General features: G+C 41.8%; 1 protein-coding gene across 19 annotated transcripts in view; it reads right to left on the minus strand.

Annotated features, from left to right (window-relative positions):
- The window catches only part of FOXP1 (forkhead box P1), a 392,835-nt gene that overhangs the window by 71,817 nt on the left and 306,411 nt on the right, over positions 1 to 14,607 (minus strand). For 18 of the 19 annotated variants that reach the window (XM_087743167.1, XM_087743173.1, XM_087743168.1 and 15 more), the window contains 2 exons: positions 4,755 to 4,892; positions 3,560 to 3,649 (listed from right to left, as the gene is read on the minus strand). In XM_087743167.1, coding sequence (XP_087599293.1) covers positions 3,560 to 3,649; positions 4,755 to 4,892 — 228 coding nt within the window. The remainder of the gene's footprint in view (positions 1 to 3,559; positions 3,650 to 4,754; positions 4,893 to 14,607) is intronic. The other variant, XM_087743184.1, reaches the window with a different exon arrangement.

The following is a 14,607-nucleotide window of genomic DNA, read 5'->3' on the forward strand; positions in this document are numbered from 1 at the left end:
ATATTTATATATATATAATAAATATATAATAAATGGTATGACATAAAAATCTAGTTAGAGTAAGCTGTGTTTTACCTATTTCCCATCTGACTGTAAAGCTACCTTTTTTTTTTTAAAAAAAACCAACCTTTATTTAAATTGACTGATGCCCGTTTGGTTGTCTTCTCAGCTATCCTAAGAAAAGCTCTTGAACACTCTCTACTTTGAAAAGCCAGGATATAAAAGTATACAAGGCCCATTGTCCAAGAAAGAATTTAAAAGCAAGACACGTTGCCAAACTGCGCTCCCCACCCAGTTACCAAACACAGGATACAAGGCAGTTTGTTTACTTCTCACAATTGAATGCACACAAAAAAGGTCTCAGTGCAGTCCTGTTGTCAGGTCAGTAGTCAGTGTTAAAATGCTGAAATATCCTGATAAAACTTGCATTTTTGATCCCCTCCCTAAAGCTTCTGTCAAAGGTCTGTTTTCCTTTCTTAGGTTACTCCCTACTGCCTAACATAAACTGTCACAACTGCCGGAGGACAAACGGCCCTTTTTGGAAAACAACCCGCTCCATCCAGCGCCACGGCACCGAGCGGGATCTTTCTCTAAAGCCCCCCTTGCCTCGGGGAGACCCAACTTTGCCGGGGGAGAGGCAGCCCCGAGAGGCAGCCCTGCAGGCTGAGATCTCGCCCCGGTGCCTCCGGCTCGTGCTAACAGGCACTGCGCGATGCTCACCCTCTGCTACGCCACGCAGCCCTCGAGCAAAACCCACCAGAAACCTTACTGGGGTCCGTCTGTTATCCTGCTTGGGGGTCGGATCCCTTTTACCAGCGGGGCTTGGGAGATTTGTTGTGTTTTTCTTCTTTCACGACGGTACAATAGGACAAGGCACTAACAAAATGACTTGGGGGACGCAGTACATGAATACACTTGTTCCATCTGTCAAGGTACGAACTCAGCCCTCGTTAGCACGGCAGCCGCCGGTCCCCACCACGGCGCTGCTCGCCATGTGACCCGACCGCCAGTTTTTAGTACGAGAGGGAGGGGGGAATAAAAAAAATAAAAGACCACCGCTTGCGTGGTAATTTAGGAAGAATAACCTCCTTAAGGCAGGAAAAACAGGGCTGAACAAACCTGTGGGATGAAACGCATCGTTGAAACAGGCCTCTACTAAAACCATCAGCAAAAATACCCCCCCAAAATCCTAGAAAAAGCTGAAGAGACTTGGGCCCCTTGTTCTCTTAACAGATATGGTGTTAAAATGCTCTTCTTGAAACAGGAAGGAGTCCTTTCTTATTGTTGCTTTCGATAGTGTAATATCAGAAGTGTGACCACGGTAAATGAGTGTGTTAGATATTGAAATGCCATCACATTGTCTAACTTCCCTTCTCGTCTTTTTTAACACAAAGTATTTTTTTCTTTAAGCTCCAAGCCCTCATCTTTGTGTCTGAGATGCTCTCCTGTCTGACAACAGCAATTTAGAAGAGTTAACTTTTATCGTTCATTCTGCTGTGTAACTTTCCCCTTCAAATTTCTTTATCTGCCCTCTGAGCTCATCTGAACTTTCATGTTCTCCCAGCATGCAGGCTTGCATTCAAAACTATGTCTAATAGACCAAATAAGAGGTTAATAAGAAGTGGCAACAGAAAGAAAAAATACAATCCCTGGTAACTGATAAGAATGACAGTGGCAGCCCTTTATTGTTTGTCTTCAAATATAGAGTTAAAGATCTTTAAAAAACTAAATTTTGACGCCTTTGAAAAGAAAGAAGCACAAAATAACAACAGGGGGTTATTGCCTGCCAGCCACAGGGGAGAAGCTCCATAATTCTTATTCTCCCTTTTGAAGGCTGTTAGAAACCTGATTCAAAAAAGCAACAGCAGAAGGAGAAAGCCTCTTGAGGCTATCGCCATTTCCTGTGATCATGCATAATGCGTTTCAAAAGTGGGTTTTTACCAATTCTGTTGATCAATTGCACCTCCTTCATATTCCCTCTTTTTTCTGCTGTGTTTACATCTGATGTGACTCAATGACAAGCGCTGTCTGAGGCTGTGAAACAGACCTGTCATGTTGATTTATGGGCGCATCAAACCACGACTTGTCCAAACTGAAGCTCGCAGTTCATTAATTAGAGAGTTGTGACTTTGAAGTCAGCTTTCAGACTGTGGTTTTTAACATTTGGCTTAATTTATATGCTCTTGAATGTGGATCTCTAAGGAAAAAACTGAAATTCCCTTCTTGTCTTTGAACTTCTTTTGACCGCACAATAATCATTTCTTTGTCCAGAGTGATGCCTGCATCCCAGAGTCATTAACGCGCATTGAACTGCCACTGATGAGTAAGCCCTACTGAATTAGAAAAACAGCCAGCAAAACAAAGCTGAGAGCATTCTGCACAGTGATATCTCACAATTACATGCCTTCCCTCCCTGTGCCATTTCCATTTTAATTACTGTTAGTCCTTTAGATTTACATTTTAGACACTTTTTAATCTGTTCCCTTTTTATTATAGTGGCGCCCGTAAGCGCGCTATGGTTAAGGTTGTGTCAGCGTTTCCATTATAAACCCCCCTATTTTCAGGGGTTTATAACTCAGCTGGAAAAATTCACTCTGGGTTGAAACTTGGCACAGGTGGCACGATTTGCCGAAATTTCGGGGGGGCGGGGGGAAGGGGGCAGAAATTGGTGCGTGCTTCGAGTAGCGCCACTTGCAAAGCAACGCGCAAGTGCTGCTGCTATCGGAGGACATCACGCAGCGTCTCGTGCCAAGAGGCAGCTTTCTAGGATCTACCTAAGCCAGCAGTGATGTCAGGTTAAATGTGAAAGCCTCGAACTCCTTGTGACTAGAGGGGTGAACTCAGTGCCTTAAAAATAAATGTAATTACAGCAAAATTAAATTTAAGGACACCAAAATCAACAAACAAAGTTTAGGACACGACAGGTATTTTGAAAGGAAAGTGTACTTAAAGGATGGGCAGAAACCACCCTGGCCTGTCCCGTTCCTGCCATGGACTGCGGTGGCATCAGAGCGAGGTCTCCTGACACCATGCCGCGACAAGGCGGTGTTCCCGCACTACCTCTGTGTCTTGGACCTCGCTTCTCAGTGTCACCACCGATGCTGTCCAGTGTGGTCCCTCCTGCTAAGCCTGTGCCGCGAGGAACGTGCAACCAGAACCTCTCCGGTTGGAAACTGCAAGCCCACACTCAACGTCTCTTGGCATTTTGCCCTGTTTAGAGAGGACAGCACCATATCTGGGCCTGCTGCCTTGCCCCCTCCCCTTTACAACATAACTAACTTCCAAAAGCACTCTCCCAAGATACAAGTCTAGATGCTTGCTCCAGTACTCATACCAAACATCAAGGCATGGTCCCCTGCTATAAAATATGTGGCAGCAAGCAAATGGAAAGCACAGGAAAATACAGGCGAAAACAGGACAATAACTCTAAATCTGAAAGCTGAGACCCGATAGAGTCAGTTCAGTTGTGCAATCATTTATAAGATGAATGACAGTTTAATAGCCACTAGACAGTCCCCGGGGATCTGTGGTTTGAAAGTAAAATGGGTATTGTCTGTACCTCTTTAGGCTGTTTTCCAGCATGTTGTTGCTGTAAAAGTTGAAGCTGCAACTGTTCCTGTTGTTTCTTATAAAACTCTTGAAGCTGCTGCTACAAAGAAAAGGAAAGATGGTAAGTAACAAAGTGGTGAGCCAATTCAGTGTCCCTTCTGGTGTAACACACAAACTGTGATTTGAAAAATAGCATCCTTTTATCTGTAATGGTCTGACCTTTAGTTTGAAACTCAACAATAAATTCAGTGCACACTGACTATTCTTGGCATTATCGTTTGAAAAGTAATCTCCAAAATGAACTGATGAAAAACATACCATTTTCTACACAAACTAATTAAAATAAGGCAAGGAATGACCTTTGATTGTAACAACAAAGCCAAAATGCCCTTGCTGAGAGAGCCTGGCGAATCTCTGTTGTGAAACACACATGCTTTCTAAATGATAGGGTTTGACTGTATTAAGTGTTGTTCAATACATGCATAGACATCCTGGGAAACACTCTCCTCCTCCCCGCTCCCCAGATGTGTGCCGCGCAGGCAGCGCTCCGGCGCGGGCAGGAGGGAGCGTGGCAGCCAGGAGGGAGCACGCAAGGTCGGGCTGGGGTGGATGCTGACACCCGCCCGGGATTCGCGAGCCCCCGCTGTGCCGTACCCTACGATAACGGAGCCTCGGGGCTTGTCAGTGGCCAACTTTCAGCTGAAAAAGGACCATGGGCTGTGAGGAACACTGACATACCACACGGCATACGCTGGCTGAAATCGCACAGATTAAGGCTTGCAAACCTCTTCACTTTTATTGCCACCGTTTCCATAGTCCGTTACGGTTCCAGATGGCCACAACGAGGTCTAAAATGGGAAGTATCGCCCTACTACCTTGTTTATTCCAACTCGTCAGGGCAAACCACGCTTTCTGGGGGATGGAGGCAAAATCAACAGGGACATCTGCCGAAGTCCTGACACTTAAATATGCATCTGTATTATTTAGCTGATCTTGGAAACACTCCTAGCACTGCTCCCTGGATTTGTTTCCAGTAGCTATTTCTAGAATTAAAAACAAAAGAGCAGTCAGTTCATCTCAGAGCACGGCTGCTCCGAGGTACAGACCCGAGATGTGGGCAGCTTCTTTCCCCAGGAACATTTTGGGAGGCGAAGCCCTCTGGTATCTATAGAAGCCACCTGAACAGCTGTTAAGAAAACAATTACCTGTTGAAGCATGAGTGCCTGCTGCTGTTGGAGCAGGACTTGGAGTTGCTGGGGAGTTAGCACTTGTTGCTGGAGGATCTGCTGCATTTGCTGGGGAGTGATCACTTGAGGTGTCATCATAGCCACCGACACTGGAACCTGAAGCGCAAGAGAGCAAAGAGGGGGTCAGAGCGCACCGCCGCAGCTCCTCCGCGCTGCCCGCCTTCCCTGCGCCGGGGGAGCCCGCGCCTGGCACCAAGGGTGCTGAAGGCCAGGGAGTCCTTACAGCCCACCGCAGCAGGCACAGGGGTACTGACCACGTTCTCCTGGCGACTAAAATCCCTTTTTGCAGGACATTATTGCAATGCAAATTCTTTAAAGCAAACAAAATAGTAAACCCTGTTAAGATTTATTTATTTTTACAAGAAATATGCAACTGGGTCCTTTCCCTCCCAGAAAGCCCTTGCCTTCCATACAGCAATCCAACAGCTGAGTATCCCGCACTGATGGGATCTAGACCCTATTACAACAGGTTTTGAAGAAAATTGAAGGAAGGCTCAGTGATGTGAATAACAGCACTAGACTCCCATGCAATTTCAAGAGAAAGGCCCTACCACGATGTCTTTACCATTCCATATTCACCCAGCATACAGATGTCTTCAATTCTTTCATATTATGTGAGATACCATTAAAAGCCGCTTTCCATGACATTTCAGTGACAAACAGCTACAGTGATGAACTTGATAGCATTTCATATTTGCAACTGTTAACACGTTTCTGCACGGGCATCTTTGCAAGGAACCTGTACACTGTATCTGAAAGGATGATGTCTTGTTCAGATAAAACACTGACATTAAAATGACAGGCTGTCTTGGCCAAGGTTACACAAATTGTATTCAAGCGGATACCTAATGACAATGCTATGAATTCTGCAAGCTTTCTAGAATGTAATTTAGCTATTCAAAATAATCACTGCACTTGTGTTTAATTTGCAGACTACATGAGAACCATTTTGTCAGTCCTAGTAATGCAAGAAGACTATTTCCCTAGAAACCCACCCCTCTACCCTCCACCCCAAAAAAGGAAAAGAAAAGGAGGGAAAAAAAAACAATAGAGGAAAAGACAAAACCCATATGAGTTTTAACAGTAATATTTAAGCACCTTACTTTTCTATAGTTTCAAGTCAAATACGTGACAGCACAAAACTAAAAGCAGTAAAGGATATACTTTGCTAAAAAGGATCTCCTGTCATCTCATGTATTACAATAAAAGGTAATAATATGTTTAGCACTTTTTCTGTGCACCACTTTCTAAAAAATCAGCAGACAATAGCTGATCAGAAGATAAAGGAGTTTAAAAAAAAAATCTTCCAGTGTAGTAGTAAGCAAGAGAGAAATGCAGTATTAATTTTATGTAACATAATGTCTTAATATGCAGTTTATCTTGACTTTTTCACATGATTTGTCCTGTCATTTGCATAGCAAGCTCTCATTCCTAATTTCACAGTCATTATGCACTGATGTCCTGATTTCTCAGCATCACTAATTTTGATGAACTAAAAATGGTTCCTGAAGGTCAGATGCATGTACGCTGCACATCTCCCCGTGTTGTTGTGTACATGTTGTGTGCCAGGGCCAGACACTGCCTTGAAAACATTTGTCTGAGCGAAGTCTAGCAAAGGCTCGCACACCTCCGACATCCCATTAACGCAAACACGGCGAGGTCCTCTGTGCATCCCCCGTGGCGCAGCGCATTCCCATGTATCTAATGTGGTCCAGGCAGGTGTGAACACAGGCAAATGAAGATTTAATTACAGGTCAAATGCCAGTCCCACCGAAGCCAGCGGCCGTTCTCCTGTGGCCGGCGTGACTTGCCTGTGCCTATGGGAAAGCCACTGGCCAGCTGCTGCGCCATGCCACCGCCTGGCCACGCAGGACCAGCTCCAAGGACACTGAGTCATCAGGATGGGTAATCCCATTAATTCAGAATATCTTAATCCGTAGTCTTTTAAAAACTTTTCTGGGAGTAGAAAATTATTTAATTAAATACTGCCATCACTATCTTCGCCCCGAAGCATGACTCACCTTCATTATTCTCATCCCCAGAGAAGTTTACTTTACCCTCGGGTTTGTACTACTTTTCATTGAAGTTGGACTGAGCAAACAGAAGAGGAAGCATGTTTAAGTATGTTTTCTGTGCCCTTCTTGGAAGACAGACAACACAAATACTCTTCAGTCAGATTTATGACGACAAGCAGGGATGCAGACAGGAATAGGGTGGGGTGCTGTAAACCCTACACATCGGTGATTAATAAGAAGGGCCGCATTCTGCCGTCAGCTATGCAGAGACAACTCCCATTCACTTCCACGGCTTTTTTGCACGTTTATCTTGGGACAAATCTAAGGATTTGGCCCTACCTTTGAAAACTGGCCATGTACCTTCTGGTGAAGAATATCCTAGCTGAACACTCTTTGCTAGAACAGAAGCACTTAACCAGCAAGAAAAAAAAAATATATTTATATATATATATATACACACACACACACATATATATGGCACACCTAGAAGTACAAGTTTGCGTTGATCCGTTCAACTTCATTTTACCATCTGAAACCACATTTGCACACCACATCTGCACCTCTAAAGAAGGTCCTGCCTTCCATTTATAAACACGGCTAACAGCCACATTTAGCCAAAGTTTGTGCTTCAGCTTATCATGGAAGCAACTTACAGAAACCTTTTACAGACAAATTCAAATAAACCAGAAACTACCGTGTTAAAAACGACACGCACGCCCCGGACAAGGATGGGCACACGTACAGTTTGAGGACTTTAAATAGTTAAGAATGATAGCCTATATATCCACTCTCTTAACTCCCAATGTCCAACTTTTTCATGTAGCTAGTCCCTGGTAATACTAGGAATCAAAGGGCATGCAGCACCAGCAATAGGCTATTATAGCCCACACTTTATTACCCATTACTACTGAGGTCATTAGCGGTAAGAGTGATTGTACCGGTCTTAACCTATTGATCATTGTAACTACTATCATTTAATCCCGTGTTGAATGTCTGGAAAGCTGCTAAAGGCACACAAGAGAGAGTGCTTTAGCGATGAGAAATATAGCCAAAGCTTGGAAATTACACTTTGATTCATAAAATCTAGCCAGTGGTTTAAATCAATAGTATTTAAAACAGTCATGTAAGTTCTTAACTACAGCTCTCTAATATTTATGGGTCCCTTTTTGAGTGTATTCAGTCAAAACTAAACTTTATTTTAGATACTGCGCAATATACTTTACATTACGTTAGATAAAAAATATTTATTTCTGATATTTTGTCCGATAGTAAATGAAAACTAAACTGAGGGCTATAAATTAATTTTAGATTTCTATCTCTCAGATGTCAACTTAAATGTGTTGCCAAAAAAAATTACAAACCAACTTTAAAAATGGCTTAACTGTTTAAGTACATGAAAATGAGCGTGTTTTATGAGTTAACAATGAATCACAGAAGGCAGTTTATGAAGAACTAAAATAATTCTGTCTTACTGCCTTCGGGGAGTTGAAGTTCAAATTAAACTACTGGCAGATATATTTAAAGAATGCTCAGTTAGCATGCAGAGCAGAAATCAATCTTTTCTTTTTTTAAGTTGTTTATTTCTATTTTCCACGTGAAACACGATTGTTGTTATTGATATGATTAATGAACTACTTTTGGTATTGTTGACTGATAACAATAGGGTGTGGTAGATACCCAGCTGCATGTAAACCTGGCAGCAAAGGTAAAAATACAGCTGCAATTTGGCTTTCGGAGCTGTACTAGTATAGACCTGCTGACATGCTAATACCATCAACGGCAAAAAATGTCTTTAATACTCACAATTGTTTTCAGACGCTATTTCTCCCAGGGTTTTGCCTGCTGTTTCTCCGGATCCCCCAAAGCCCTCCCGTCCCCCGCAGTCCCCTCTGCTACCCGCAGTTCCAGGCTCTGCAAACACACCGTATTTTGGCGAGACCGACCAAGGAAAACTTCCACAAACTTGGGCCAAGTTCACCTTTAACTTCACAACGGAGTTACAGCAGGGATGCATTTGTCACTCCTCCATACAACCCAGACAAGGGTCACGGGGATGAAAATGATTTAGTCCTATTTAATCATCTCCATTCCCCCATTTTCAGTGATATTAATATAATTAAATACTAGCTAAATAATTTCAAGTAGTTTAATCTTGTATGAAGTGAAAAAAAAGAATGCCATTTTCACACAACGTGCCTTCGATGTTGGATACGGTTGTGGTCCTGTTAACTGTTAGCAGGCATGCATGGAAGATGGGGAGGATTTCCTTAATTCATAAAGAATAACTCTGCCAGAAAATCCTTTTCTCCTGCGATGTATGCTCAAACTTGATTTCAGTAAGACCTCATACCAGGCACCTTGGATTTCTAAACAGCAATTCTTCGGTTAAAGATTTTGTGATAAAAGTTAAACGGAGCAAAACATAGCTGAACATAGAAAGTGCAAGTAGCTGAGGAACAGTTAAAAATACTGGGCTACAAATAAAAATAGATATGGCTAGGCAAAAACCAAACAATTAACTTGAGCCGTCTTATTAGAAAGCTATTATGTGCAATACATTTGAAATGTAGAAAAAACTCAGCTGAAACAATGCAAAACAGCTTTTCTCATGCCACAGAAGACAAACCAGTGATACACTGGCAAACCGGGAATCACGATGCCACAAGCCAGAGCAGAGCCCAGCAAAATAAGAAGTGCTGAAGGCAGGACCTGCTTCCAGCCCGAGACTAAAACATTTCCGACGTAATATTTCATCCTCCAAAATAACAACAAAAAACCGCTGCTGCTAGAATTATTCACGCAGAAACTGCAATGCTGTTTCATTATGCAAAATGGAATCTCACTATTAGACTTACTTATTTTGCCCTAATACAGTACAACACATTAAGACAGGTAATGTTTGTTATATTAATGTAATATCAGCTGAGCAGTCTGTCATTAGCATAACTGTTCTCTCCGTAACAATACAAGTCTCTACTGGGGGGGGGGGGGGGGGGGGAGAGAGAGAGAACCCTCTTTAAAATTAAATTAGCATTTTATTATTATAATTTTGTTTATCATATTTTATCAGGAGGGAAGATCTCCCTCTGACCCATGGAAGGCAGTACGATGGGCTCTGCTGACATTCCCCGGCACGTCAGCATGTCTGCTGCCTTATGTATTCTCTTCTAGCTGAGGAAAAATGGGAATATTTTTATATTTGTTTACAGAATGAAACATCTGATCTTATCTACCACTTCTCATGCATACCAGGTTTCTCACTAAGTGCCAGGATAATTGTTTCTGCTATAATAAATACCCATTTAATTTGCATAAAAATATAAAGTTTACATAAATTAAATCCTTTCTGCATCTAACATTTGTGAAATAGAGACTAAACTGGAACACACACAACCAAATACTCATTTAATAAGCCGAGTGAGATTTCAACCTCGAGATTATCATCATCATTTTTCACATTTTAAAAAGTTATCATTTTTGTTTCCCGCTCCAGCATGAAAGGAAATTATAACCTGCTGTACACGGTTCCAAACAGTGGTGATATTTTATAATGATTCAGTTTAAAAAAAAAATAATAAAAAAAATCCGTATTTTTTTCCAGAGTTTAGGAAAGGAAATGTTAGATCAACATATTCTGCCAAAAAAGCCTCAAATAAACCAAAAGCAATCCTGCTTAGAAACATCCAAAATACCCCTAAAGCCCTTGAAAACCCCTTGAAACCCTCTCTCTCCAAAACACCCTTAATATACTGAGAATGATCATCATGTCAGACTCCTTACATTTGTGTATTAATTCATTAATACATTAAGGAGAGCTTAATTAAATAATAAAAGACCATGATTGAACTGGCAACATTTAATATGCCTAGAATTTCATGTGAGCAAAAAGGAAGTGTTATACAGAGGGACTTTTTTTTTTTTTTCCCCTATGGCAGATTTTTAAGAAGAACTGCAACTCCCGATAGAGATTTCTAGGGAAGGATGAGCCCTCTCTCCACTCCCCGAGTATTTTCTCCTGCAAGAGTCGAACCCGTAGCTGCCTGCTCTTCAGACTTGGGGCATTCGAGAAGACATCTATTGTCCTGGTCAGCTGAAAAAATTAGTGAGCTCTTGAAAAACATTCACCTGGTTAAATCCTGCTGTTTATTTCCCAAACAAAACAGAGCTCTGCTTAAACACTCAGTTAGGCTTTGCCACTGCGGTTGCAACTGTAGCCTTTGTAACAGTTGTAAACTTTATTTGCTTAAAATGTGCAGTTTTTCACACCTATGGCAGACACCTACAGCTGAACATCACAGCTAAGCACAACGGTGCAAATTAGATTCTAATGAGAAAACATCAGTTGCTTTTTTGACAATCTTGCCATTCACTGATTTACTTCTAATGAAGACACACTCCAACCAGCAAGCTCGCTGTGTTAAAGGTCAAAGCATGTTCAAAAAAATGCCTCACAAAATCAAGGCAAATGGGAAACCCGTAAAGAAACCTTCTCATAAAGTGGCGTGGCAATTAGAGTAATTGTGCAAAAAGCCGTCTTCGGTAAAAAGTAAAAGAAATTAAGCTGCCACTACTGTAACAGGTTAGATGAAAATCAAAATTTAATGTATTCTCCCTTGTGTCATCTTGTTTTGTCAAGACATCAAATAGAATTGGAAAGTACAAAATAACAAGCCCTTGAGAAATCACAGAAGCCGACCTTTTTGATGTTGTTGGTTTACCTTGTTCTCAGTTATTTGAACAATGATGTTTCAGATTTAAGGGCAAGATAAAGCTTAAAAATTAAAACCCGTTGTCAGTTTGGGGAGGAGGGGGTGTTGTCCCTCCCAAATAACAGAGCATCTTACCTAATCAATGAAGGCAAATCCGTCCGAAACTAGTGCACAGAACAATTAGCAATTCCACTTATTTGTTCAATATTCAGTCTGGGTTTTCTAACATTCATTCAACTTCAGTACAACCTACAGATCCTCCTGCTAGCAGAGGAAACTGTACTGGAAAGGTTAAAAAAAAAAGGCAAAAAAAAAAAAAAAAAAAAAAAAAAAGAAGGCTGGGGAAGAGAAATTTGCCAGCACTGCTTCTGTCCCCAATCTCCACACGGCCACTTTAGATCCTCAGATGAGTGGATGATGTATTTTTTCCCTTTCCTTATAACTGGAAAGCGAAGCTGAGCAAGTAAGCACCTTATAAAAACAAAAGAGTACAGGACATTTTAACTGAACTACAGCAAAGTAGTTTCCAGTAATGCAGTTCTGCTTTCAATAAAACAAACAAACTGCTTAAAACCAGCCAAGCCTTTCACCAAACAATAACAAATTTAGCTTATGGTGTCAGGACTTTCCCACAATCTAGTTTTGCAGGTGTTGATAAAACTACCCCTGCTACCGCTTTTCCGTAGCAAAGAGGGGAGAAAACAACATCAGTAAGTTATCTTGCTACCAGGAAACATTTTCATAAAGCAAATCCAAGTGCTGTGTCCTTCCAGCTTAGGTTTGTCTACAGCAGCTCTAAAATGACTAAGAAATACAGAGCAAGAAAACATAAGAGCTTTGCAACTCCTTAAACTTTTGAATGCACAACTCCTTCTCCCCTTACCTTTCCTTCAGCTGCCCAGGGCATGCAATCACAAATACAGAAACCAAAGCACTTTACACTGGAATAGTAATTTGTTTAGCTTCAGTACTTTAAAAACAACCCGATTCTCAAGCAACATCACTGCTCGAGCATTGCCAGGTTAAAAGCCTGCGTAAGAAATCGCTCTGACTGCCCTACATCACTTTCAATGCCTAAAAATCCCCTTTAACCTTCTCCACACAACTGTTGCAAGCCTTTTCTTCCTTGCACACAACTGAAATCAACTCAACTCGCGCAGACGTCAAAGCCCACCGTCCATTAGTGCAATAATCCATCTGTGACCCCTTACAACCCAGGGGCGATACGCTACGACTCCGCAGTGGGGTCTGATAACTATTTACGCCCCAGCATAAATTTTAGCATGGGGCTAAGAGGTACACTTTTAAAATGTGTAGAGGGCTCATCCAGCTGTAGAAGAACGTCAGGCACCCACACCTTCCTATGAGCAGCGAGATCCCCAAAAAGCCAGCACTGGGATTTCATTTCTTCCGTGTCAATCCCATTATATTTATGACTTCTCTTTAGTTCAGCTGAGTGACTGGTCAGAGCACGTCTCAGAGCTTTTTTTTTTTTTTTTAAAGCAAAAATAACGCTGCTTAAAAAAGGGAGGGCACAATAGCACAGCACAGTAAAGTGTACGTTAAACAAGACCAAAAAAAAAAACACAAACCAACTGTAGCAAACAAAAAAAATCCAAAGCAGCCCTTCCTATCATAAGCTTTCTGATGATTTATGGTTTACCAACTCAGCAAGGTTACGCAACACTGCATGCCTTTAGATGCATTATTTGAGTCAGTTGAGATTTAATTAAGATCACAGCCTCCAAAATCCCTGTCAAATGAAAATTCACAGAAGACAATACACTATATATCCTCATGCAGATAGTCTCCATTCCATGCTCTGGAATAACATAAGTTAATCCTCGTTTCTATGGTGGCAGACAAAAGTTCACTAATTTTGTTTTCTTTTGACACTTGTGTTGTTTTCTGTTTTATGTCATGAGAACATTCCCTTTTGAGAAGGGGAGGGGAGCTGATATAAGGGGAGAGGAGGGAGAGCAATATGTCTGAATATGGCAGCAGATGTATTTTGACATTCTCGCAGCTCTGCCGTGATGTCATCAAGTTTTCATATAATTAACCCCTGCCAGTAAGAGCAGCATTTCATGACATCTGTCCATTGGGAAGAGGAGGAAGGAGTCGGGGACAAAACACGGAAAGTGCCTCAAACCTTACTCTCACGCTAAAACCAAAATCAAACAAAATTAAATTAAGGCTACAAAATAGCATTCGCATCTTCCGCATCAGCGACTGGCTTTTCCCAATTCATTATCTGCCCCAGCTGCCTCCTCACCTCGGAGGTCCTCTGAAACCACACGCCACGCGCGCCTGGCTCATCGCTAACGCCTTCTCCTCCTGATGGTCCCGGTGCCGGGGAACCCCTTCGCTCTATAGTCCCATTCCTCTATACGCTAAACGAGAGCACGTTAAATAAAACAATATTTCTTACAGGGAAATTGCTAGAACTTTACCTCATTCCAGTGTACTTCTGTTTGCATTATCTTAATATCTGCTTGCTTATCTCATGGTTTAGAAATGACAGGTGCTAGCGGTCTTTTGTTTGACAGGCCACTACACAAATAACTGTCTTGCCTGAAAGGGCTAATGCACTACTAATGAACAATAAATCAACTTTGATTATAAAGTGTCAGACCAATCAGTTTGCAGTTCAGCTCTATCACTGTCTAGGCCAAGGCAGCTACTCTGTTTAGGCAGGATTTGGGTTTCATCTCTGCAGCCTTATCAATGAAATTTTTTGGAAGTAGTCACAGGAGATCACTGAAAGCCCTCTGACAGCGGATTTTCTGCTGGCTGTGAGAGGAGGAGAGTGCCTGCTTTTAGAGACTTCCTAGGCTGCTACTACAATAAACACGCAATCAACAAAAGCCATTTCTTAAACCAGACAGAAGCACACTCTAATGACATATTCACATATAAACACGCATTTTAGCCATGACTTTTAAAAGAGCTAGAAGCAAATAGAATTGCTTTTTAACTCGACGTAAAGATGTGCAAGATGCCTGAAAGCTTTGCACAATAAACATACTTATGAGGGGCCTGATCCGGCAAACACTAATTTAGCAGGCAGAGCGCTTACTGCTTCGG

This window comes from Nipponia nippon, unplaced genomic scaffold, assembly GCF_047370975.1.
Source record: "Nipponia nippon isolate SJK-2023a ecotype South Korea unplaced genomic scaffold, ASM4737097v1 scaffold_9, whole genome shotgun sequence".
Classification (NCBI taxonomy): Eukaryota; Metazoa; Chordata; class Aves; order Pelecaniformes; family Threskiornithidae; genus Nipponia; species Nipponia nippon.